The sequence below is a fragment of the Cherax quadricarinatus genome, chromosome 46, assembly GCF_038502225.1.
Source record: "Cherax quadricarinatus isolate ZL_2023a chromosome 46, ASM3850222v1, whole genome shotgun sequence".
Classification (NCBI taxonomy): domain Eukaryota; kingdom Metazoa; phylum Arthropoda; class Malacostraca; order Decapoda; family Parastacidae; genus Cherax; species Cherax quadricarinatus.
In genome coordinates this window covers 960,766-988,293 of record NC_091337.1, presented here as the reverse complement: position 1 = coordinate 988,293, position 27,528 = coordinate 960,766, and the positions used below count along the sequence as shown (strand labels likewise).

The window sequence follows — 27,528 nt, the reverse complement described above, 5'->3', positions numbered from 1 at the left end:
GCAAATGTAGTCCCAATCATTAAAAAAGGAGACAGATATGAAGCATTAAACTACAGACCAGTGTCACTGATATGTATAGTATGCAAAATCATGGAGAAGATTGTCAGGAGAAGAGTGGTGGAACACCTAGAAAGGAATGATCTCATCAACAGCAGCCAACATGGTTTCAGGGACGGGAAATCCTGTGTCACAAACCTACTGGAGTTCTATGACATGGTGACAGCAGTAAGACAAGAAAGAGAGGGGTGGGTGGATTGCATATTCTTGGACTGCAAGAAGGCGTTTGACACAGTTCCACACAAGAGATTGGTGCAAAAACTGGAGGACCAAGCAGGGATAACAGGGAAGGCACTACAATGGATCAGGGAATACTTGTCAGGAAGACAGCAGCGAGTCATGGTACGTGACGAGGTGTCAGAGTGGGCACCTGTGACCAGCGGGGTCCCACAGGGGTCAGTCCTAGGACCAGTGCTGTTTCTGGTATTTGTGAACGACATGACGGAAGGAATAGACTCTGAGGTGTCCCTGTTTGCAGATGACGAAGCTGATGAGAAGAATTCACTCGATCGAAGACCAGGCAGAACTACAAAGGGATCTGGACAGGCTGCAGACCTGGTCCAGCAATTGGCTCCTGGAGTTCAATCCCACCAAGTGCAAAGTCATGAAGATTGGGGAAGGGCAAAGAAGACCGCAGACGGAGTACAGTCTAGGGGGCCAGAGACTACAAACCTCACTCAAGGAAAAAGATCTTGGGGTGAGTATAACACCAGGCACATCTCCTGAAGCGCACATCAACCAAATAACTGCTGCAGCATGTGGGCGCCTAGCAAACCTCAGAACAGCATTCCGACATCTTAATAAGTAATCGTTCAGGACCCTGTACATAGTGTACGTTAGGCCCATATTGGAGTATGCGGCACCAGTTTGGAACCCACACCTAGCCAAGCACGTAAAGAAACTAGAGAAAGTGCAAAGGTTTGCAACAAGACTAGTCCCAGAGCTAAGAGGTATGTCCTACGAGGAGAGGTTAAGGGAAATCAACCTGACGACACTGGAGGACAGGAGAGATAAGGGGGACATGATAACGACATACAAAATACTGAGAGGAATTGACAAGGTGGACAAAGACAGGATGTTCCAGAGATTGGACACAGTAACAAGGGGACACAGTTGGAAGCTGAAGACACAGATGAATCACAGGGATGTTAGGAAGTATTTCTTCAGCCACAGAGTAGTCAGTAAGTGGAATAGTTTGGGAAGCGATGTAGTGGAGGCAGGATCCATACATAGCTTTAAGCAGAGGTATGATAAAGCTCACGGCTCAGGGAGAGTGACCTAGTAGCGATCAGTGAAGAGGCGGGGCCAGGAGCTCGGACTCGACCCCCGCAACCTCAACTAGATGAGTACAACTAGGTGAGTACACACACAAACGCACACCATAGAAGTTAATGGGCGAGTTGCAGGTTCTTGGATTTCAAGGAAGCAGCCGACACTTCAGAGAATCAAGGAGAAAACAGGGAAGGAACTACAGTGGATCACTCAGTGTGAAAAACAGAATGATGATAGAGGAAGGCGGAATCAGAGTGGTCAGGTACTGTCTGCTGTCAACATGTCCCATACCTGGAGTATACCTAGAGTGTGTTCCGGGGGTCAACGCCCCCGCGGTTTGGTCTGATACAGTAACACGTAGAGTCAGACGTTATCAAAACTATAACAATGACGACCAATCGATAAAATTTCGTAAGCACGACAAAAGTGCTGAAAAAGAGGCAGAAAAAGTGCCACAAAAACAGTGTTACGAACAATAGCGCCAGAGCCTGGCATCATATGTGTAACAACCACACAACTGTTGCAACCACACAACCGACATAATTACCCACAGGTGTAACAATCACCACACAAGTGTAATGTTCACCACTAACTCATTGACACCATAAATTCCAAAATCGTTCCATCACCATTATAAAAGTACCAGCCAGCACGTTAGTACCACGGCAACACCAAGACTGCGTAAGTACACTCGTAAGAGCTATTCCAAAATAAGACCACAGCTACTACTAGAGAACTGCTGCAGTCATCTTGACACAACTTAACCTTCTAACAACTGTTATTGCTGACCAAGATCTAACAGTCACGTCAATCTTTATCAAACAAAATGCTTAGTTTGCGTAACTTGTGCAACATTTGCGTATCTTTGTTGCCAAAAAGTTTCGCCTACACAACAGGTTTATTGCCTTACGTTTATTATTAAATTATTGTAAACTCATCTAAAATATATTTAGTTGGATTAGGCTAAATTAAATTGCGCTTGTTATAAGGTTAGGCAAGTTTTCTAAGGTTCTTTTGGCACAAAATTATTTTTTCCATTAACTTAAATGAAAAATATACATCTTTAACCGTATAAGGGAAATTTTTTAGAAAGGACTTAATGTTAAGTGAGCTCTTGCTAATTGACCTGTTTTACCTATTCGGCATGACATTATATATATATACGCCGAAAGAAATACACATCTTGGTGTATACATCCTGTGTAAAGAATAGGCATGCGGCCAGACCTCATATGCCAAAAGAGAAGTAAGCTGAAGCAGCTGGAGGTGATGTCACAGGTCAGCAGGGTCCCCCTAATATTAGTAGGTCACGCTAAACAGTTGTTTAGCAGGGAAGTAGCAGAAGACTTCCCCTGTGTCGAGATACCATGGTGTTGCTGTGTCGCACAGGAATGTTGACGCGGCACCTCAAAATTACTGCTGTCGACACCCAGTGTTTCTCTGTATTCGACTGAAGAAGCCTCTTGTGCAGACGAAACGTTTCAACAATAAAAATACCCAAGTACTACATGTGTGTTTATTCATGAACTAGTTGGTATTGTATACCATGAATAATATGATAGTGTAGCGTGACTTGAGAAGTGTCCAGACCACAGCAAAACGTCCTTATAAGTTATCTCGCGTAATTGAGGAATATCTGTGCATTATTACAGTCACGGCATTGGGACTTTCGAACTTTTTAGCTCGATATAATAAGCGCAGCAATTGCTAACACCTCTAATGGAGTCATAAATACGTGTACGCATGTATGCTAACCATCGAAAACCAAAACTAGCCCCTCCAGTTTCTTTCACTAGGGACTTAAAAACCAGAACTGTAAAAGCCCCTGGTGAACGAAACGTCTATTCAGTAAAATGCCATAAACCTCATGGTGTGTTTTATTAGCGCACACACTCACAAAAGCAACAATTTCTTAGGCTAAATAAACCAGGATACTTGAAAATCTAAAATGTTCAACGAGGTTCTGGCAGGTACCTTGGCGATGAAAAAGATGGGCAAGGTTGAAACCCCTGGTCAAGAGACATAAGCTGCACAGAGAGGAGCAGGATCACCTGGTGAGGTGCGTGTGCTCAGTTCTCAAGCTCCAGAAAATAGTTCCGAGAGTGTGAAACCCAGTAGTGGTCAGTCACTGTCAAGTGTTCTTTCAGTCTCCCCAACACGATAGTACTTTGAGTCACTGTTAGCAGCTACCAGCTGTCACTACTACCATCACCACGGTAGTTCTAGAGGATACAGCTACCATCACAGTTCTTGATGTCACAACCAACACCGGTTCTTGAAGTCAGCCAATACCAGTTCTCGATGTCGCAACCAACACTAGTTTTTGATGTCACATTCAACACCGCAGTTCTTGATGTCACAGCCAACACCGCAGTTCTTGATGTCACAGCCAACACCGCAGTTCTTGATGTCACAGCCAACACCGCAGTTCTTGATGTCACAGCCAACACCGCAGTTCTTGATGTCACAGCCAACACCGCAGTTCTTGATGTCACAGCCAACACCGCAGTTCTTGATGTCACAGCCAACACCGCAGTTCTTGATGTCACAGCCAACACCGCAGTTCTTGATGTCACAGCCAACACCGCAGTTCTTGATGTCACATTCAGCACCGCAGTTTTTTGTCACATTCAGCACCGCAGTTTTTTGTCACATTCAGCACCGCAGTTTTTTATGTCACAGCCAACACCGCAGTTCTTGATGTCACAGCCAACACCGCAGTTCTTGATGTCACAGCCAACACCGCAGTTCTTGATGTCACAGCCAACACCGCAGTTCTTGATGTCACAGCCAACACCGCAGTTCTTGATGTCACAATCAACTCCACAGCTCGATGTCACAGCCAACTCCACAGCTCGATGTCACAGCCAACACTTCTGTAGCTTCAGGTCATGGCAAGTAGTGCCAATTAATTTTCTGTCAACAAACTACGACTATCACCAACACTGCCCCCCACTCACCACCACTACAACCAACACTGCCCCATTCACCATCACTACCACCAACACTGCCCCACTCACCACCATGCTGCTGGATGTGGCGTTGGATCTCTAGTGATGTTTCGCCTCGACCTACCTTCTCTTATCACCTTTGCCTCAGCCCCTTCCCTCACCTCCTCCCCATCTTACCTCCCCCCCTCTCTCACTCAAGTCCTTTCTCCCCCTCCTCCCTCTCTCCCTCCCCACAACCACCAGCCTCTTACTTGCCTTCGGGAGAGGGGGGGGGGAGGTTATGAACAGGGAGACACTAGTGTTATATGAATATATATTTTGACCCAACAAAAACAGCTCTCCCAGCCGGCCGGAAATTATATTTTTCCTTTTTTGTCACCTGCATATTTTAGTTTCCTTTTGTGTGTGCACGCGTCGCGCGCGCGTGTGTGTGTGTGTGTGTGTGTGTGTGAAAGGAGTATCTCAAGAAACTGGTGTTACCGCTAGAGAGGCGGGAGCTGCACGATAGTTTGAAGGCGCAAGGTGTTGCTGCCTTGTCCCCGAGCACCCGCTGGAAAGTGGCCCAAGTGTGGGCCATGTGGTCGACCTTGGCTACCCTCCCTCCCTCCTGAGCCTCCCTTAACTTCTCCCTCACCTCCCCCCAAAAAAAAAAAAAATCCATCCAGCACCCCCTCCGGCCACACACTAAGTTTACATCCAGCTGGATATTACATAAGGAAGGAGCACTGCCGCAGGCCTACTGGCCCATGCTAGGCAGGTCCAGCTCACAACCACCCATGAATAACTTATTTTTAAAGTTACACAAGGTTTTAGCTTCAATAACGCTATTGGAGAGTTTGTTCCACTCATCCATACCTTAAAACCAGTGTTTTCCTTTATCTTCTCTAAGACAAAATTTTTCCATTGCTGTGAGTCTTGGTTTTGTGGATATAGTGGTATACAATACCGACAAGTTGATAAGACATGCAACAATTAGTTGTCTTTATTCCGAAACGTTTCGCCTACACAGTAGGCTTCATTAGTCTAATACAGAGGCAGCAGAAGGTGTCTCTATGTTAGACTGTCAATATGACTGGTTTTGTCAACATTACTGTCAATAAAAAGAACAAAAATAAAAATATAACGAGAGGAACAACAGAGCAACCACAGTTAACCCCAAAAAATTGTTACGGTACTTGTTTCATAGAGCGAGACAAAACTGGTCTAGAATTGCTGCATAACTCAAACTGACAATGGTTCGCTTACCCGACCCCGAGAGGACACGCCCCCCTCTCCCCCATTCTCCGGGGCTCCGGGCTAATAGAATTACTCCCTGAGGATTTGTGAGGAACGGACAGGGAGCCTAGTGGTGGGGGTGATGGGGGAGGGTATGTACAGGTAGCACATCGCTCTCCAGTTGTCCTTGGAGTTGTGAGATAGTGGTGGGCAGAGCCGGGTCCTCCTCCCTCAGAAACCAGGGATACCAAGATCATATTGCACTTCCTGCTGTATAAGAGAAGAGGAAGGATGGAAAAAGACGCAGATTCTGTTCGGATTATTAACCCGGGATAACGCAATACTCAGACGATAGACACCGACCATCCAGGGAGATAATACCGTCCTATCAGTGTGAAATGGAAACCAGTTATTTTAATTTTTCTTTTTTTTTTTGCACTGGCACCAATGTATAATATGACAGGTAAATCTTACAAACTCCTACTTACAGTTAGTATACATATGCCTTTAATTTCCTGTGTTCCTCTAATAGACCTGGTTTGAGACCAGGAACTAGGCAAGATAATCCCTGAACAAACAGGGCTGTTTTATTCTCACTGGGGAGAGAGACAGGACAGAGGGGAAAACATTGATTGTGAAAGTAGATGGGACTATTAGAGTTCAAGGTAAAATGGATGGGTGAGAAACGAGAGAATGGAAAGGACCGAAAAAGAGAAAGGAGGAAGAGTGGGAGAGAGGAAAACAGGAATTATGATGGAATTATATATTTTTTAAATCAGATACAGCGCACTTGGGTACTTCCAGCAGGTGCCCAGCTTTCTGATACTTCAACTTTGTTAGCAATTAACTTGAAGCAGGACTAGACTTTCTCACATGTATATTGTAGTTTTACCCCTGGAAGCAACTTACAACAGTCGGCCAACACACAGGAACCTACTTATTAGGTGAACGAGGCCCAAGAAAATTTGCTAATACCTCTTTCACCAGACTTAAAGTCAAACCTGAAGGGATATTTCGATTGTGCTGTTAATGTTCTTACCACTGAGCTACGGGGTCACTAGTGAAGTGGGAAGATTAAACATATGGAGAAATCTACAGCTCTTCACCATACAGTGCCTGGGTAATTGAAGGCTTCTAGGTGTTATCCAAGTGAAGGGTAGCTCCATTCCCTTGGATCAAGACCCATTCACTGGCATAAAGGTATTGCGGGATGGGTTTAATATAAATATAGGTGTTATAGTAATACACTACTGTTCTGTCCTGGTTTATTGAGAAGAAAATGGTGTAAAGTCTGCCAGCGCGCCCTGCCTCACTGAAGTCTATGTTGTAACTGGCCATTGCCCATGGCTGGTGCCGGGATAATGAAGTCATGCAAGTCAGCGTCGCTGACCAATAGTGACTAACTCAGCCATCACATTCTTACGACATACCAGGTAATGGTATACTACTTAACATACCACTGCCCAAGGCACGCCATTGAAAAGTAGAGAGAAAATGGTACCACTACAGTTAATTAACAGTTGACTGTTGTAACCCACAGCAGCCAACTGTTAGTTGACTCTTGTGGTCACATCCTAGGGAAGAGGACCCAATGGAATTCAGCCACACTATATTGGAGTTACCCTGACCTATCAGTTATACGAAGAAATAAATTTTCCCTTATTTCTAATTGCAGATATTCTGGTGGGAACAGCAGGAAAATGATAGTGTTATATACATAGATAAGTGTTAATCCTGTAGGGGTCATGCAGTGCCTGCCGAGTGGGGAAGGGGAGGGGGTAATCAGGTTTGCTCCAGGGAAGGATAACTCCAATTCCTTGCTCAGGCCCTTCACCAGCATCCAGGTGCTTCCCTTGAAGGGTTGGACGAGGGAGGACAGGGACATTCTAACCATGTCAAGTGAAGGGCAAATATAACTAGGGGGTGTCAGTATGACATATATTGGGGACTTCATATATGGACTTGTGGGAGCTTGGGGTAGGTGGAACTGTTGGGTAGAGAGGCATTACTCGAGTCCCTGAGGCGCTGGCTGGGTCAGGATGCTCATGAGGGAGGAACCACCATGAACACAGCACATGGCACAGTCCTCCAGTAATGTGTTAATGATACAAGTAATTCGAGATAACCCAAGAAAGCCAATCACTTGGGTTATTTCTGTTGGGGTCTTTTGTAGGTCCTTCCCCAAATTCGACTCATAACATTCGGATAATTCCTAGGTATCTATTTACTGCTAGATAACAGGGAGACTTGCCACGCGTCTCATCTCCTGTGGGGTTCGACCCTACATCATCTGTGTGTCAGCCGAGTGTTAACCACTGCACTGTGACCTGGGTTATATTTTATTTTACCAGCTAAGAGTTTGTATCCTACCACAGTTCACGTCAATGCCTCGACCTAGTAATATTGTTATGGTATTGTATTATATATTCCAGGATGTTGACATCACGGAGTGGACTGCTACTAATGGCTATCACTATCCCACTTGGAAGACGGTGGCCGTTTATTTTACTCAGCCCCGGGTTAGACAGCCAGCTCCCCACGTACTCACCTAGTTGTACTCACCTAGCTGAGGTTGCAGGGGTCGAGTCCTAGCTGCTGGCCCCGCCTCTTCACTGGTCGCTACTAGGTCACTCTCACTGAACCGTGAACTTTATCATACCCCATGCTGTGGTCCTTACATCTGGACAGCAGGTGACAATTTTAGGAATGCTTTTTGATTTGGATCTGACATGGTCCTCTCACATAAACTAAAAATGGATACTGTGTAAGCAGCAGACATTCTTAAGATTCTCTCCCACTATATCTGGGGTGGATCAGTGAACTATGCTCCACCTGTATACGATTTTGCGCAGTTTCATGCTGGAGTACGAGTGCCAGAGCTACTCTTGTGCCAGCTGTTCCCTGCTGCTCGTGCTAAATTCCCTCCACCACTTGCATGGATGCATTCCGTATTTTCTTGTTTTACAATCTCTATTCTGAGTCTGGTGGGCTTGCAGTGGATCTCTTTTGTAAAGAGCTGGACTGTGCTACCTGTGGTGGAGAGGAGATAGAAGCTCTGTTTAGTGCGTAAAACTAGTACTTCCACGTGTTCAGATGCAAGCTACTCTCCTGGATTGTGGCCTCGATGTGTCTGCAGTGAGAGGGGCTGGGTTCTCTCTTTGCCTTCCTTGGATGATACCCATGGTATAATTTTGTAGGCAATAGACAGAGACCCTCCCCCCCCAAGTGTCAATCTCAAGTGATAACTTTGGCTAATTTCCTGGAGCATGATTTTGTTTATGTTTCAAGATAAAGGTCTTTACCAACAGGTCAAAGAGGGTTGTGCTGGTTTTGTGGTGACTGATGGTAATGACTCTGCACAGTTATCAAACGTGTCCTCTATGTTTCTTGTGCAGCTTCACACAATCCTAGTTTCTCTTGTCCTGATAGTTAGCTAAGTCAGATCTCGGTTCAGTATCTACTCAAATTCTCAATGTGTTGTGTTTGCCCTGGCCTAGTACGAGACAAGCCTGGCCCAGGGTCAGGCTGCAATAGGAAAACTCTCGAAACCCTTCAAAGGTGATGGTATATATCCATACTGTAGTCCAAAAGATCCAGGAGTGGTTAGCCCATCTCCATGCACGACACAATAATTATGTAGCTCTGTTTACATTACCAGGGTGTCTGGGATATCAGGAACTTTTAGGAAGGTCTTTATGCTAGTAATTCTTATTGCTGGTTTTATGGATGAGGTAGTTGAAGTTCTATCAGTAAAGATCGAGAACCAAAACCTAGTCATTGTGGTTGTATATAAGCCACCAGATGCAACTTCACAACAGTTCAAGGAACAGCTACTGAAAATTGATTACTGTCTGGAAAACCTTCCAGCTCCATCCCCAAACATCTTACTGCTTGGTGATTTCAACCTAAGGCATACAAAATGGAAGAATGTAGCAAATAATGTTATAGCTGAAACAATCCCCGGAGGTAGCGCAGATGAAAGGTCACACACACATGAGCTACTAAGTCTCTGTGAAAAACACGCCTTAAGCCAGCAGATAGTGGAGCCAACAAGACTAGAAAACACACTTGACCTTATCTTCACAAATAATGAGGACCTGATAAGAGACATAAGAATATCAAAAACAACTAATTCCGATCACAACCTAATTGAAGTCCAGACGTACATGCATAGGGGTCCTGATCAGCAGAATGCATGTACCTGTGAAGGTGTCTTCACATAACACAACTTCAACAACAAGAACATCAACTTGGACCACTGAAACCATATCCTAAACGAAACATGTTGGGAAGATATCTTAAATGACATGGATCCAAACCAGTGCCTTGAAAGGATCAACTTCCTGGCAGCTGAAGCATGTTCTAGGCATATTCTCCTAAGAAAGAAGAAGAGCAGGAGTAAACTGGAGAAAGAAAGACGCTCCCTCTACAGAAGACGACGAAGAGTCGCTGAGCTCCTCAGGAGTGCTAGAATATTTGATACACGAAAGGAGGCGCTGACCAGGGAAGTGGAAACTATCGAACTTAAGTTAAATGACTTACAGGAACCAGGAGAGACAGGAGGAGCTTAAAGTTATTAGTGAAATTGAAAGAAATTCAAAATATTTCTTTTCATATGCCAAAAACAAGGCAAATGCCACATCTAGTATCGGGCCCTTACTCAGACAGGATGGGACTTACACAGATGACAACAAGGAAATGAGTGAAATATTGAAATCCCAGTACGACTCTGTTTAGTGAACCACTAATCGGTCTGAGGATCGACGACCCAAATTATTTCTTCATGAATGAGCCTCAAAACTCCATAAATGTATACCAGATTTCCGACATTACCCTAACTCCGATAGATTTCGAAAAAGTCATTGACAACATGCCCATGCACTCGGCCCCGGGCCCAGACTCGTGGAACTCTGTTTTCATTAAGAACTGCAAGAAACCCCTCTCGCGTGCCCTAAGTACACTATGGAAGAGGAGCTTGGACATGGGTGAAATTCCACAGTCACTTAAAACAACGGATATAGCCCCACTCCATAAAGGTGGCAGCAAAGCATTAGCTAAGAACTATAGACCAATAGCTCTGACGTCCCACATCATAAAAATCTTTGAGTGCTAAGAAGCAGGATTGCAAATCACCTGGATTCCCAAAATCTGCACAATCCAGGGCAACATGGGTTCAGGGCAGGTCGCTCCTGCCTCTCACAACTACTGGATCACTATGATATGGCCTTGGATGCACTGGAAGAAAATCAGAATGCAGATGTAATATACACAGACTTTGCAAAAGCATTTGACAAATGGGATCATGGCGTAATAGCCCATAAAATACGTGCTAAAGGAATAACTGGGAAAGTGGAGAGATGGATCTTCAACTTCCTAGCAAATCGAACACAAAGAGTAGTGGTCAACAGAATTAAATCGGAGGCTGCCATAGTGAAGAGCTCTGTTTCACAAGGCACAGTACTCGCCTCCATCTTATTCCTCATGCTCATATCAGACAGACAGAGATATACATCACAGCACCGTATCATCCTTTGCGGATGATACTAGGATCTGCATGAGGCTGTCATCTGCTGAGGACGCGGTTAACCTCCAAGAAGATATAAATAAAGTTTTCCATTGGGCAACGGTAAACAATATGATGTTCAATGAGGACAAATTCCAACTACTCCGTTATGGAAAACTGGAGGAGATAATAACTAGAACAGAGTATACTACAGACTCTGGCCATACAATAGAGCGGAAAAATAATGTAAGGGACCTGGGAGTAGTAATGTCTGAGGATCTCACTTTCAAGGATTACAACAGTGCCACGATCGCACTTGCAAAGAAAATGATAGGATGAATAATGAGAACGTTCAAAACGAGAGATGCCAAGCCAATGATGATCCTTTTCAAATCACTTGTTCTCTCTAGGCTGGAATAATGCTGTACATTAACATCTCCATTCAAAGCAGGTGAAATCGCAGATCTAGAGAGTGGACAGAGATCCTTTACTGCACGTATAAGTTCTGTCAAGCACCTTAACTACTGGGAACGCTTGGAAGCACTTGACTTGTACTCGTTGGAACGCAGGAGGGAGAAATATATAATCTACACTTGGAAAATCTTGGAAGGAATGGTCCCAAATCTGCACACAGAAATCACTCCCTACGAAAGTAAAAGACTGGGCAGGCGATGCAAAATGCCCCCAATAAAAAGTAGGGGCGCCATTGGTACACTAAGGGAAAACACCATAAGTGTCCGGGGCCCAAGACTGTTCAACAGCCTCCCATCAAGCATTAGGGGAATTGCCAATAAACCCCTGGCTGCCTTCAAGAGAGAGTTGGACAGATACCTCAAGTCAGTGCCGGATCAGCCGGGCTGTGGCTCGTACGTTGGACTGCGTGCGGCCAGCAGTAACAACCTAGTTGATCAGGCCCTGATCCATCGGGAGGCCTGGTCATGGACCGGGCCGCGGGGGCGTTGATTCCCGGAATAACCTCCAGGTAAGTCTACTGGATGCTCCTTCACCCCCTCCCCTCCACTTTCCCTTCCCCTCAAGGAAGATTCCTTCATGCTGGTGAAGGGCTTTTGATCCAAGGAATTAGAACAGACCTTTCCCTTGATTGTCTTTATTCCTCTAAGTGTTGTATGGCCCCTACGGGTTCAACGCTTCCCATGAATGCAATAAGGATCCTTCCTTCATCCTGGATTCATACTCTGTCATGCTATCCTGCTCCATCATTTTTAAATAATCATCAAAGATACAGCCGATCACTCTGCATTATGACCTCATCTGTGGTTAAGCAGCGATGTCAAGCACAACATCGCTGTTTCTAGCCTCCTCGATGCAACCTTTAAACCCCAAGCCTAACACCCATGTAAAAATGTTCATTTTATATTATATATATACGTATATTATATATATCACTAGAAACAATTTTGAGGTATAAATTCAAAATATAATTCATTGTCATTATGAGCAACAATATACAATTGTTAATGATCCCGACAAAATAAACTCACTGAGGCGTTTTGAGTGAATTTTCTGTTGACTTTCTTGCTAATAGCACTAAAAATATAAGATTTTTATTCAAATACTTGAGTGAACTGCTTACACCTTCACTAACACTTTCATTGTTGTGTTCTCCACTAAGTGTTTCTTACTTTGAATTAATATTCTCGTATCTTATTCACATTAAACATATTTATAATCAAACAAATCCTGTTATTAAAGTAACATTTTTATACTAATTTTTATTATGGGTTTTCCAAAGTGTCTGCATCACTATTGGTGAAAAAGTTGCCAATATTTTTAAAATAGTAATATTACACAGGTGTTTAAAAAGAGTCAGCAAAAATTAATGTAAATTATACAGTGGAAGTCGGATATATTAGCGTCACTACAGCTTTTATAAGTTTAACTTGACATTGCATAAACAAAGACTGTTTAGAAAACTGTTGTTCTTAGAGCAATGTTATTTCCTGGTTATTACACAGCAGTGCACATCACAGATTATTAAAACAGAAATATATGAATTTAACATATCTTTCAAAGTTCATCTGTAAGCATTGGAAAATGGTGCCAGTGTTGTCAAAGGAATTCAAGGGACGGGATCCAACAGTTTTCACTTACACTTTAAGTGGTTATCTATGACTATTTTGAAGAAGGTAAATAGTGAGCCACTTCACTCTAGCCTGCAGTAAATTAGTCTCTCTTCAAGAACAAAATGAACCACCAAAGCACAAGCACACTTAGAATGTCAAAATATTTCGCAAAACTATACGTCTTAATGAAAGAAATTATCTGGTCTCAGAAATACTGCCTCAAGTACAATATTTGAAACATCAACAAATCTTTGAATGATCCAATATTCCCAGGCTTGGCTTCACACTACCATCTCAAAAAGTCATTTAACTAGGTTTGAGAGCTAAAACACTTACCACAACATAACACACATAACATACCGTATTTCTAGATCCACAACTAAAAAATAACTTTTCCAGTGCCAATGTAACGGATGAATCATGTATAGCAAACCTTGACAATATTAATAATGAACTGAAAAACTCAGGGAAGAATTCAGGAGGTTAATAAGAGTAACTGGTTCACTAACACCATCGAGTCTAGATAAAGTAACAGGGATTAAAAACTTGATTAGTCTGATTCTGATAAATGTTATGAAGAAATTGTATCCAACAACAGAACATCACAATCTGTCTCGGTATCCTTTTCCAAATCACAGAAAAACATCCAAACACAAGCGCACTGGTACTCAGGTTACCACATACACTCAGAAAGAGACATGCATGTTAATGGTGCGTGTTTTATACATAGATTTATTGCACACAAAGTGCTTTTCAATCGTCAAAACTACGTATCTATCCACCCAAGATTGAACCCGGTTTCTTCGATTGAGAGTCAAAGACATTACATACCATTCTGTATAAGAAAAATTATACACAGTTTTATCGTATATTTATATAATGCTTTTTTAATGCATAAAAAATATGATGCTGAGAAAGTGACAGAGTAAATGTTAATAAAAATTATATATAAAAAACTACACACATTTAAAAATGGAAAAACGAAAAAAAATTGTTTGAATGCCCATGCATCTACGCGAAACAGCGATTTTTTACATATATTAGTGATCATTGATTACCCGGTGGTTAGTAATCATCCAGTTAGTGGTTAGTAATCACGCAGTGTTCAGTTACTCTCACCTTTCCCAGGAAAAACTAGGCCACAGGATTAAACACAGCTTCATAAGCGTGAAGGTTATGTGGGAAGACAGACCTGAATGTCCCCCGACCCCACTCTCATCCCTTTCCCTACCATTCCTTTTCCTCACTCTGCCCCTTCCCTTATCGTAAGTTATCTATACAAACACCCATTTTCATCCTCTCTCTTTTTCCTCTGTCTCTCGTGTATAATTTCTCTTCCCATCACTGTTATGTAGATATCTTCATAAAAAATCAATTTATCCCGTGTAAGGGATAGGCTATGCTGAGAAATGGTAATTCACAAGAAACAGTAACTCCAGCTGCTGGAAGGAAATCTCTGAAGCTGCCGTAGCTGATAAGCTTTTACTGGTACATTTGACACTACCCTCACTGCCCTACTGATGTCTGTCAGGTCAGGCTGACATTTCAACACTGTATGAGCCCCACAGTACGCAATGGAACCTAACAGGAAAATGTATTTAGCTCTCGCTCCAACTTCCTGCCATATAGAATGGGGGTAACAGCACACTGTTGATGTATCCAATTCTGTTAAAAAAAAAAAATCCTCATACACGTATTCCCATAAAAGGGACATCTCGCCTTTTTTCTCTTTGACCTCCCTTCCCTCCACCGTTGCTCCAGTCACTGGGATTCCACCCTGGCTGCCCGTAATGTTAGACCAAGGACGACCCAACTCTACCGTGACAACCCAACACTCGCTCACCTCCCTCCCTTCCTTTTTCTTTCCCTCCTGTTCCTTCCTCTCTCCTTCCCTCCATCTGTCCCGTCCTCATTCTCTCAGGCTAGGCGAGTTTCTCATTCACAATGGGCTTATAAATGGTCCAAGTCGGACCGGAACGTCGTCATAAGCTTTTCTGTCTCCGATATGCGGGTTATTTGTGTATTGTTCGATAGTCTGTATGTTGGAAAGTGACTGTCATAAGGGGAGGAAGCTTTTTTTGTCATCCTTCCATAAAACAATGTTTTCCTCTTTCCCCTTAAAATTATTGGGTGGTGAGGCTCCTGCTGATAAGTTTAATTATATGGAGCTTCCAGCTTGTGCTGTCTTATTATTGGAAATTACAATTCAAGACAAAAGCATTTGAAAGTCACACTTTAGAAATGGTAAACAACGTTTGTCACTTAGTCATGATGTACAAACTGTGGGTGACTCTGAAGCCTCACACACATATGGAGGCGGCCTTTATCTGTCTCTTAGCTTCAATATTACCTTTGTTGGCTGTGAGTCTTCAACTGAAAACAGTTATATCATCAGATCATTTCCCAAGATATGTTAAATGTGCTTAACAATTCATTCAACCACAAATATGTCAATAACCATCAATATCTTATACTCATTACTTGTTCGTACTATTTTTAATGCCTAAATATATGTTTATGTATCTTCAATATCCTTATATATATATATAAGCAAATAACAATTATTATTGTTGTCTTAAGTTAGGTTTAAGTTTGCCCAAAATGCTTTGCATAACAATGGGCTTTCAACATATTAGTCTAAAGTGTCACCTATTTCTGTATAAACACTATCATGTTGCAATAAATTTGTACTATTTGTAAGATTAACCACTCTTGATATTGGTAATACTATCCTCCCTGAAGGGATATTTAAACGGAAACTTTTTCATGTTTCTCCTGACCAGCATGACGACTTTGTCGGACATGTTACAGATTAATATAATTTCTGTGAGCATTATTCCGTCGAGACCTTGAAGAGTGACCTTGTAAGTAATATTCAGAATGATTTAGAACTGCCTGGACCTTGCACTCCAAATCCAACTATCTATCGTAATAATCATACCTATTACAATGATCATAAGCTTCGAGCATTGAAACTTACTGCTGTCAGGCTAGGCCTAGCCTAGAGAAAATATCATACTCCTGAAATTCTGAAGTTCTTTCAAACTGTCCTCGCTGCTGCCAGGGAGCGAATGACAGCTCCGCAAAACAGACTGGGAACATTTGTCAATTGTCTCAATGTCCACACCCAGCTTAGTCGGGCATAGAGGGATATAAATAGAATTAAATCAAATCAAGTTTATTCTCTATAAGGGTTACAATGTGGGGTTTACAGGATTTGGATATTGTGTGGTTTACACGTTATAAAATACTAATTACAGAGGGGGCCCACTAGGACACCTAGCATGGCTAGGCATTTCGGGCAGACTTAGATTAATTCTTAACATTAAATCCTTACAGATTATGGTATTAAGGCTAGGTGACTACATTATAATTTGTGAGTTTAGCAATGTGAATGCTTTTGTTTTGGCACAATACAAAGTGTCTATAATGGAGTATCATAGGCAAACTTATGACTAGTTAGGATTCATTATTTTAAGATTAAGATTAGTATTTCTGTGTTTATAGTCAGTGGGTGAGTGAGTAATTGTGAACCACCAGGTTATGTAGTTAGTTGTCGGGGTGGATCAGGGAGATAAGATGTTTTCTAACTGTAGTTTTGAAAGTGATGAGTGGTAGAGTTTTCAGGAAGGGTGTTCCAGATTTTAGGTCCTTTGAAATGCATTGAATTTTTGTAAAGGTTTAGTCGGACACGGGGAATGTCACAGAGGTAACAGGATTGGTCAAAATGCGCACCAAGGAAGATGACTAACATTCCTTTCACTAGGTGTGAGCTCGATGCTGCACTAACAAAAGGCAAATCCACTTGAACTACCTGAAGTTTGCCTGGAGAGGGTTTCGGGGGTCAACGCCCCGCGGCCCGGTCCTGAGACCAGGCCTCGTGGTGGGTCAGGGTCTGATTAACCAGGCTGTTACTGCTGTACGAACCACAGCCCGGCTGATCAGGTAATGACTATACAACATGAGCTGTGTAACTTGGGAAGTTCCCCATATCATGCAAGCCTGCACACCAGGCCTCTTCAGTCGAATACAGACGAATACACAACTGGAGGCAATAGTAGTATTGACGTGATCAGTAGTCAACCTTAATACGTACGGTCAGTGGTCAAACCTTAAGCTTCAGACCATATAATCTAGAGCAGAAGTGAAGTGAAGCAATTGGAGTTGACGCCACAAATGGTCGTGGCCCACGAGTGGAAGTAGGTCATGTTAAACTCAAAGTTGTTTAGCAAAGAAGTTGCAGAAATCCTCTGCAGCTCTTTTGTAGGTGTTCTCACTAAGTAACTAGTACAAAGGCGTCCACAAAATCCCGCACAATAGCCCAACCAACATAAAAGCGTTAAGTATGGCTGAATTAATTGTTCGAAAATGCGTCCCACTAACCTACCAGCATGTTCACAAACATGATTATTTACAGCATGTTTACAAACATGAATGGGCGCATTTTCAAACAAATGATGCAGACATCCTTAATAGAGCAGCTACACACCGAGTACAATCAGGTATAGTATTTCCTGCGTCTGGTCTGACCCTTCACGCACCCTGGGCGTTGTATGACCCTCGTGTAACCTCTGCTACCCCAGCACCCTCACTCTCGCCTTCCCAAGACTTTTTCCTTGCTTGTCAGCCTGACTCCACTGCCTGTTTGCCGATCTATGCCTATCTCTGCCTGCGAGAAAGTTTGTCTATCAGTCTGCCTCTGCCTGTTTGTTAAATGTCTGTATATCTTCTCCCACGTCTGTCCTGTATACCTCTCAGACTGTCGGCCTTTCTGTGTTTCTCTGCCACTTTAACAATCCGTGTGTCTATCTTAATGTCTGTGTTTCTCTGCTGTTATTTTCATTATTTTTTTCAATTTAGACTTTCGTTTTCACCTCTTCCTTGACCTACCAATTATAATAATTCATAAAATTTACATTTCTCCTGTGTACGGGATAGGCCATCCCTAGAGACAATAATTCCCGAGTAATGTAACTCCAGCTTTGCTGGCACGAAACTACTGAAGCTGCTATGGTTGCTGAAACCTGGAGGGAGTTGTCCCAAACTTGCACACCGAAATTACTACTGATGAACACAGGAGGTCTGGCTGACGGTATAGGGTTCCTCCAATGAAATGTGAAGGAGCGATGAATACACAGAACTCTTCTACACTCTTCCTTCATGCATAAGGGGTATTACCAAGAAACAAAAAGGAACTGAACAGATTCCTCAAAATAGTTCCTGATCAGCTAGGTTGTGGTGCATACATTGGACTACAGGTGGCGGACACTTAAGAGCTTGATTGTTCAGGCCAGCAATCAGAAGGCCTGGTCTGGGACCGGCGAGGGTGACCTCTGGTAGGCATATACTTGATAATATCCTCATCGTCCTACTGAAGTCTTCCAGCTCAGGCTGACAGACTTCAACACCTTGTATGAACCCCCATTCTGTGTGACATGACAAGAAAACAGCTAGCTTATGTTCCCACTGTGTAATTAACATAGAGAATAAGGCAATTTTGTTTAATAAATTAAATATTATGGCACAGTTACTCAGATATGGAAAATATCTGAATTACTTAAATTAAAGATATTCTTATTGCTTACTTGCATTGTCAGATGTTGCAAGTCAGAGGCTGTTTCAAGTGTAATGTCTGCACACTTCTGGCATTTAAGTCGAATCATAGAAAGTAAAATCAAAGAACATAATGGCTTTACACTAAATTCAAATAATTTGTTCCATGTATTCGCCAGTGCTATTCTTACATATTCGTAATCTTTCAATAAAATTAGGGTGAGACTTGTGTAGGAAGCGAGGTATCACATGGGAACACGCCCCAGTAATCCTGTTTCTGAAGTGGTTAAGGTCACTACTCTCTCCAGAGTACACCATAATTTTTAGAAGGTCCCATACGTCAACCTGGAGAGGTGAGAAACCAGGAAACCATTCCGCTACGTCGAACTATGCCAGGCAACTTTAAATTCAGCCACTGTCAAACATTTATTGCATAAATGATGGGAGCGTCATCTTCAAACATTTTTAAATAACTGTCTTCATTGACATTACCATGGAAAAAAAAAATGGTACAAATTTATTGAGCGCCATATTCCATATCTGGAAACCAATACCGTGTTTTGTCATTTCAGTTTTGACAAGTATAATATTTTTAATCGGAAAAACAACTCTTGTTTAGAAGCATCTAAATCACAGTTATATATACAGTCATGCGACTCATAACGAGGTTTCGGTGAACGACGGACCACATGTACGACGGTGATCCCATACGATTATAATGCAGCTAAAAAAATCCTATTCATATATTGTGCTGTAGAAGTTTGAACTGCACAATTGTCCTCAAATATTTCAGTTATACCATGAAATAACGAAAGATCTTTAACTTCACCTTACAAAGCAAATGCGATAATAATTGTAGACAAACATGATATTAGAAGACGGGGAACTGACGTGCCCTTTAGGAGATGGTAAGTATGAGTATAGGTTCCCTACCTGTACCTTTATTGAAGTCTCCAACAGCTTTTATTTCCACTGTATCTGTAAATCTCAAGTATAACTGCACACTGTGGGTGTACCTATTTTGGTTGGGATAAACCTCATTCTTCACCTCTCCTCCCCACCATAACCTCCACCTCTCCTCCCCACCATAACCTCCACCTCTCCTCCCCACCATAACCTCCACCTCTCCTCCCCACCATAACCTCCACCTCTCCTCCCCACCATAACCTCCACCTCTCCTCCCCACCATAACCTCCACCTCTCCTCCCCACCATAACCTCCACCTCTCCTCCCCACCATAACCCCCACCTCTCCTCCCCACCATAACCCCCACCTCTCCTCCCCACCATAACCCCCACCTCTCCTCCCCACCATAACCCCCACCTCTCCTCCCCACCATAACCCCCACCTCTCCTCCCCACCATAACCCCCACCTCTCCTCCCCACCATAACCCCCACCTCTCCTCCCCACCATAACCCCCACCTCTCCTCCCCACCATAACCCCCACCTCTCCTTCCCCTTCAGGAAACTGGACCAGTTATGCCACCAGCCTTGAGTTCAGGCTTGTGGGGGGAGAAGGAGGGAGAGGGAGGGAGGGACAGATGGAGAGAGGGAGATGAAGAGGCAGAGAGATGGAGAGAGAGAGATAGGGAGACATGGAGAAAGGGAGAGGAGGGGGGAATATAAGGAAAGGAAGGATCGAGTACAGAGAAATAAGAAAAAAAATGAAAAGATAGACTGAAAGGGGAAGGTCTGAAGGAGATAAGGAGGGAGAGACGGCTAGAGAACAGGAGATAATTATCTTCTAGTCACCGTAATGTTTGCAGATTTTTCATAATGTTTAGTAATGTCTGGTTTAATGTCTGATGTTTGTTGGTGTGTGATTTGCTTCTTTGATGTTTGCAGCTTTTTGTATGGTTAGTGGCGCTTGTAAGTGTTTTGGGATAGTGATGTTTAATGGTGTTTCAGGGTGTTTAGTGTGTGTGTGATATCTAGTGTGTGAATAATGTTTGGTGAGTGGTGTTTGATGGTGTTTGTTTGTGTGTCAGTGTATATATTAATATTTTATTTTGGTTGTGTGAGTGGTGTTTGGTTGTATCTGAGTAGTATATGACTCGTTAAAAATTAAGATGCGTAGCGAAGTTTTAATTTCGTGGTATTTGATGGATCAGAGTCGTATTTATTTTATTTAACAGATGTATAGTGACCCATGGAATCTTAACACGTTTGCAAACAGATCAGGGAACGGGTGGGGGTTTAACCCTCGGCGAGTGAGTCCCGAAACTCATAGGCCAGTGCATTATTGAAACCAGCTGGCAGAGTGGTTAACACACTGGCCTGAGTTTTAGAATTCACTTCCCATTGGTTCAAGTCTCGCCCATTCTCTGACTGGAGATGTATGGTGTTTGCTGGTATTCTGACGGAGATAAAGTCCGTAACACGGCAGACAACAGACTGAGGGGGGATAAGTATTAAGTGGAAGTTATAATGAACTAGAGAGACCAGAACTTGAATTCTTCAGTATAAGGCTAGTGAGTGGATGGAATGCTGTAGCCAGTTATGCAGTGAAGGCTAACTCCATTCATGCAAGAGAAAGCATTTATGATAAGTCCCAACAGGGGCCAAGATTAACCATATAGGAATACACACACACACACACACACACACACACACACACACACACACACACACACACACACACACACACACACACACACACACACACACACATACACGAGGGCTAGGAATGAAAGTTCATATATGGGGAGTAAAGAAAGAAATTTTGAAAAGGAAATAGACAAGAGCAAGGTAGAATCATATCTTTTCTGTACAATAATTTGTAAAAAGTAAACAAAAAATAAATGACAGCAAAAATCACCGAGAAAGAGGAGGAAATGTGTAAAGCACTTAACAGAAAGTTTCGAGAGGGTTCACAAAAGATATTTTTCATGTAGCAGTTTAAGTCAAGACAGACAGCTGAACTAGAAGATTTAGAAATGAATGATATGAAAGCGAAATCATAGGACCAGACGTAATAGCACCTTCCCCGGAGTCTACTCAAGAGTGTTTGCAGGGTCAACGTCCCAGCGGCCCGGTCCATGACCAGGTCTCCTGGTGGATCAAGGCGTGTTACTGCTGGCAGCATGCGGTCCAACAACATATAAGCCACGATCCAGCTGGTCAGGAACTGACTTTAGTAACCTATCCAGTTCTCTTGAAGACAGCTAGGGATCTATTGGTAATAACCCTTATATATGACGGAAAGTTGTTGTATAGACTTGGGCCCTTTCACCTCTTGTGTTGTCTCTACTCGTGGCATCCCTGCTTTTCATTAGGGGTATATTGAACCGTTTTCTGAGCCTTTTGGCTTAATAGGGAGCGATTTGTGGGTGCAGATTTAGGACCGGTCCCCTCTAGGATTTACCAAGTGTAAATTATGAGGTATCTTTTTTGTCTGCATTCCAACAAACAGGTCAATTGCTGCCAGAGTCTTGCCCTAGTTACTTTAAAACAGCCTTGAAAATTTGAAGGTGACTGGATGAGGCCTTGTGTTTTGAACGAAAGAAAAACGGAACTTTGGAGGAAAAAATCAGGTGACTAAAAGGTATGTCTAAATATACTGCACATCCCTGTCTAAAGTCTACTTCTACTTTAAAACAATTTACTTTTCTACATATGCTACATATCTGCGGAAAAAACTGTTTTTAGCAACGTACCATTTGTTACACATTTTCAACATTGCGCCCTCATCTACTTTATCATATGCCTCTTCTAAATCCATAAATACAACAAGTTCCTTACCTTCATCTAAGTATCATTCACTTAATATGCTTCCATGTAAACACTTGGTCTTCACATCCCCTACCTTTCTTAAATACTTGTTGCTCTGCAGTCTTACTCTCTCTCTCTTAATAATTCTTTCAGTATTAACTCCCATACATTTTACCCAGTATACTCAAGATTACCCTATAATTCTTACACTCTTATGTGACTTCTACACTTCAAATCTCTCACATGTTAACGTTCCCTTCCCCTACCACAACCTCCCACTTTATCCAACCATCTCTTCATATTTCGTAGTATGCAATAAGATCACAGTAAACAGGTGACATCACAATATGCAGATTATTATTATTATCAAAAAGAAGCGCTAAGCCACAAGGGCTTTACAGCGCTGCACAATATGCAGAACACCACTGAAAATAGTGGAGTTCCGAGCGCTTTCGTGACTTCTATTTATAGTTCCTTGATAATGTGAGAAGTCACGACAACGGTCGGAATTTCACTTTTCACAGTGGTTCTGCATTTCGTAGTATTAAAAATTAATTTATAGTTGAGTATGTGATAAATGGCTTGGAAACCGACCAGTTGAAGATTGAGACACACAGGCAACATATGAGAATATTTATTAGGGAAACGTTTAGCCACACAGTGGCTTCATCAGTCCAATACAAAGCAGAAAAGGGGTAAGGAGAGGAGTAGTTTGAGGTAATTAGTCCCTCAGCCTGGAATCGACGTGTCCAGTCCATCAGTCTTGTAGAAAGTACAGCATATAGACTGAACACATCGACTCCAGGCTGAGGGACTAATTACCTCAAACTCCTCTTCTCCTTGCCCCTTTTCTGCTTTGTATTGGACTAATGAAGCCACTGTGGCGAAACGTTTCCCTAATAAAGATTCTCATATGTTGCATAAGTGTCCCAATCTTCATACTTCAGTATGAGTGGTAACGTATCTATGTATGAAGCATACATGGTGCTGTACTTGTACATGCTGGAAATGTACTTAAGAATATATGGGGAATATGTATCGTAACGCATACATGATACTGTACATGTATGCTGGAGCAAGTAAGGTCCTGCACATGCACGCTGGAGCACGTAAGGTCCTGCACATGCACGCTGGAGCACGTAAGGTCCTGCACATGCACGCTGGAGCACGGAAGGTCCTGCACATGCACGCTGGAGCACGGAAGGTCCTGCACATGCACACTGGAGCACGGAAGGTCCTGCACATGCACACTGGAGCACGGAAGGTCCTGCACATGCACGCTGGAGCACGGAAGGTCCTGCACATGCACGCTGGAGCACGGAAGGTCCTGCACATGCACGCTGGAGCACGGAAGGTCCTGCACATGCACGCTGGAGCACGGAAGGTCCTGCACATGCACGCTGGAGCACGGAAGGTCCTGCACATGCATGCTGGAGCACGGAAGGTCCTGCACATGCATGCTGGAGCACGGAAGGTCCTGCACATGCATGCTGGAGCACGGAAGGTCCTGCACATGCACGCTGGAGCACGGGAGGCCCTGCACATGCACGCTGGAGCACGGGAGGCCCTGCACATGCACGCTGGAGCACGGGAGGCCCTGCACATGCACGCTGGAGCACGGGAGGTCCTGCACATGCACACTGGAGCACGGGAGGTCCTGCACATGCACACTGGAGCACGGGAGGTCCTGCACATGCACACTGGAGCGCGGGAGGTCCTGCACATGCACACTGGAGCACGGGAGGTCCTGCACATGCACACTGGAGCACGGGAGGTCCTGCACATGCACACTGGAGCACGGGAGGTCCTGCACATGCACACTGGAGCACGGAAGGTCCTGCACATGCACACTGGAGCACGGAAGGTCCTGCACATGCACACTGGAGCACGGAAGGTCCTGCACATGCACACTGGAGCACGGAAGGTCCTGCACATGCACACTGGAGCACGGAAGGTCCTGCACATGCACACTGGAGCACGGAAGGTCCTGCACATGCACACTGGAGCACGGAAGGTCCTGCACATGCACACTGGAGCACGGAAGGTCCTGCACATGCACACTGGAGCACGGAAGGTCCTGCACATGCACACTGGAGCACGGAAGGTCCTGCACATGCACACTGGAGCACGGAAGGTCCTGCACATGCACACTGGAGCACGGAAGGTCCTGCACATGCACACTGGAGCACGGAAGGTCCTGCACATGCACACTGGAGCACGGAAGGTCCTGCACATGCACACTGGAGCACGGAAGGTCCTGCACATGCACACTGGAGCACGGAAGGTCCTGCACATGCACACTGGAGCACGGAAGGTCCTGCACATGCACACTGGAGCACGGAAGGTCCTGCACATGCACACTGGAGCACGGAAGGTCCTGCACATGCACACTGGAGCACGGAAGGTCCTGCACATGCACGCTGGAGCACGGAAGGTCCTGCACATGCACACTGGAGCACGGAAGGTCCTGCACATGCACACTGGAGCACGGAAGGTCCTGCACATGCACACTGGAGCACGGAAGGTCCTGCACATGCACACTGGAGCACGGAAGGTCCTGCACATGCACACTGGAGCACGGAAGGTCCTGCACATGCACACTGGAGCACGGAAGGTCCTGCACATGCACACTGGAGCACGGAAGGTCCTGCACATGCACACTGGAGCACGGAAGGTCCTGCACATGCACACTGGAGCACGGAAGGTCCTGCACATGCACACTGGAGCACGGAAGGTCCTGCACATGCATGCTGGAGCACGGAAGGTCCTGCACATGCACACTGGAGCACGGAAGGTCCTGCACATGCACACTGGAGCACGGAAGGTCCTGCACATGCACACTGGAGCACGGAAGGTCCTGCACATGTATACTGGAGCACGGAAGGTCCTGTACATGTATACTGGAGCACGGAAGGTCCTGTACATGTATGCTGGAGCATGGAAGGTCCTGTACATGTATACTGGAGCATGGAAGGTCCTGTACATGTATACTGGAGTATGGAAGGTTCTGTACATGTATACTGGAGCATGGAAGGTCCTGTACATGTATACTGGAGTATGGAAGGTTCTGTACATGTATACTGGAGCATGGAAGGTCCTGTACATGTATACTGGAGCATGGAAGGTCCTGTACATGTATACTGGAGCATGGAAGGTCCTGTACATGCATACTGGAGCATGGAAGGTCCTGTACATGTATACTGGAGCATGGAAGGTCCTGTACATGTATACTGGAGCATGGAAGGTCCTGTACATGTATACTGGAGCATGGAAGGTCCTGTACATGTATACTGGAGCATGGAAGGTCCTGTACATGTATACTGGAGCATGGAAGGTCCTGTACATGTATACTGGAGCATGGAAGGTCCTGTACATGTATACTGGAGCATGGAAGGTCCTGTACATGTATACTGAAGTATGGAAGGTCCTGTACATGTATACTGGAGTATGGAAGGTCCTGTACATGTATACTGGAGCATGAAAGGTCCTGTACATGTATACTGAAGTATGGAAGGTCCTGTACATGTATACTGGAGTATGGAAGGTCCTGTACATGTATACTGGAGTATGGAAGGTCCTGTACATGTATACTGGAGCATGGAAGGTCCTGTACATGTATACTGGAGTATGGATGGTCCTGTACATGTATACTGGAGCATGGAAGGTCCTGTACATGTATACTGGAGCATGGAAGGTCCTGTACATGTATACTGGAGCATGGAAGGTCCTGTACATGTATACTGGAGCATGGAAGGTCCTGTACATGTATACTGGAGCATGGAAGGTCCTGTACATGTATACTGGAGCATGGAAGGTCCTGTACATGTATACTGGAGCATGGAAGGTCCTGTACATGTATACTGGAGCATGGAAGGTCATGTACATGTATACTGGAGCATGGAAGGTTTTGTACATGTATACTGGAGCATGGAAGGTCCTGTACATGTATACTGGAGCATGGAAGGTCCTGTACATGTATACTGGAGCATGGAAGGTCCTGTACATGTATACTGGAGCATGGAAGGTCCTGTACATGTATACTGGAGCATGGAAGGTCCTGTACATGTATACTGAAGTATGGAAGGTCCTGTACATGTATACTGGAGCATGGAAGGTCCTGTACATGTATACTGAAGTATGGAAGGTCCTGTACATGTATACTGAAGTATGGAAGGTCCTGTACATGTATACTGGAGTATGGAAGGTCCTGTACATGTATACTGGAGTATGGAAGGTCCTGTACATGTATACTGGAGCATGGAAGGTCCTGTACATGTATACTGGAGCATGGAAGGTCCTGTACATGTGTACTGGAGCATGGAAGGTCCTGTACATGTATACTGGAGCATGGAAGGTCCTGTACATGTATACTGGAGCATGGAAGGTCCTGTACATGTATACTGGAGCATGGAAGGTCCTGTACATGTATACTGGAGCATGCATGGTACTGCATCACCTTTTCTTCATTTGTTTTAGTTAAATATTTTTTATAGGCTTAAGTGAAACTGACATTAATCACCTTAACCTAGCTTAGATAAAATACAATTTGGAGAATAATAATATGGCTGGTTTATAATGTGAAGTTGACTGGAACTTTAAAAAAGACTATAAATTGAAAATGTGTTGATCTATGTGTGGAGAATAATGCAATGAATGGTTCTCCTAAATTCATTAATGACGCTAAGAAACATTGTGTGACCTCCTCTGACCTTTCAGCAGGAGGTTGACCTCACCTTAGTATTCTGGACGACCTTTAACAGTCACCTCCACCACCACTGCATCTCCACCACCACCGTCACCACCACCACCGTCACCACCACCGCTGGTGCTGCTCTGGCTACAAGAACCAGCTGGTGACCAGACAACGAGCGTAATACATCTAAGAAACCATTTTCACTTGTTAATTTTACTTTTTCACATTATAATACTTCAATAAAAACTCTTTTCTTCTTCTTCTTCTTCCACTTATATGCTTTTTAGCATCTTACTATTTTATTGCTAATTTATTTTTAGCAAATGCTAACTGTACGTTGTTTAGGTGGGGGTGGGGGTGGGTTGGTGGTGGTGGGGGTGGGGGTGGGGTGGGGTGGGGGTGGTGGGGGTGGGGGTGGGGGAGGGGGGGGGGGGGGGTTGGGGGGATGGGGGTTGGGGTGGGAGGGAAGCCAAGCTTCAAGTCTTTAAA

The 27,528-nt window shown here is 44.0% G+C and overlaps 1 protein-coding gene across 2 annotated transcripts in view; it reads right to left on the bottom strand.

Moving 5' to 3' along the window:
- LOC128696643 (titin-like) overlaps positions 1 to 27,193 on the bottom strand; it is a 46,625-nt gene extending 19,432 nt beyond the window's left edge. Inside the window, exon 1 of one of the 2 annotated variants that reach the window (XM_070094426.1) lies at positions 27,080 to 27,193. Coding sequence is in view for 1 of the 2 variants with exons in the window: in XM_070094425.1 (XP_069950526.1) it covers positions 4,349 to 4,354 (6 nt within the window). In the remaining variant the exon portion in view is untranslated. Of the gene's footprint in view, positions 1 to 4,348; positions 4,395 to 27,079 lie in introns of those variants that run through there. The other variant, XM_070094425.1, reaches the window with a different exon arrangement.
- Between the last annotated feature and the right edge of the window lie 335 nt (positions 27,194 to 27,528).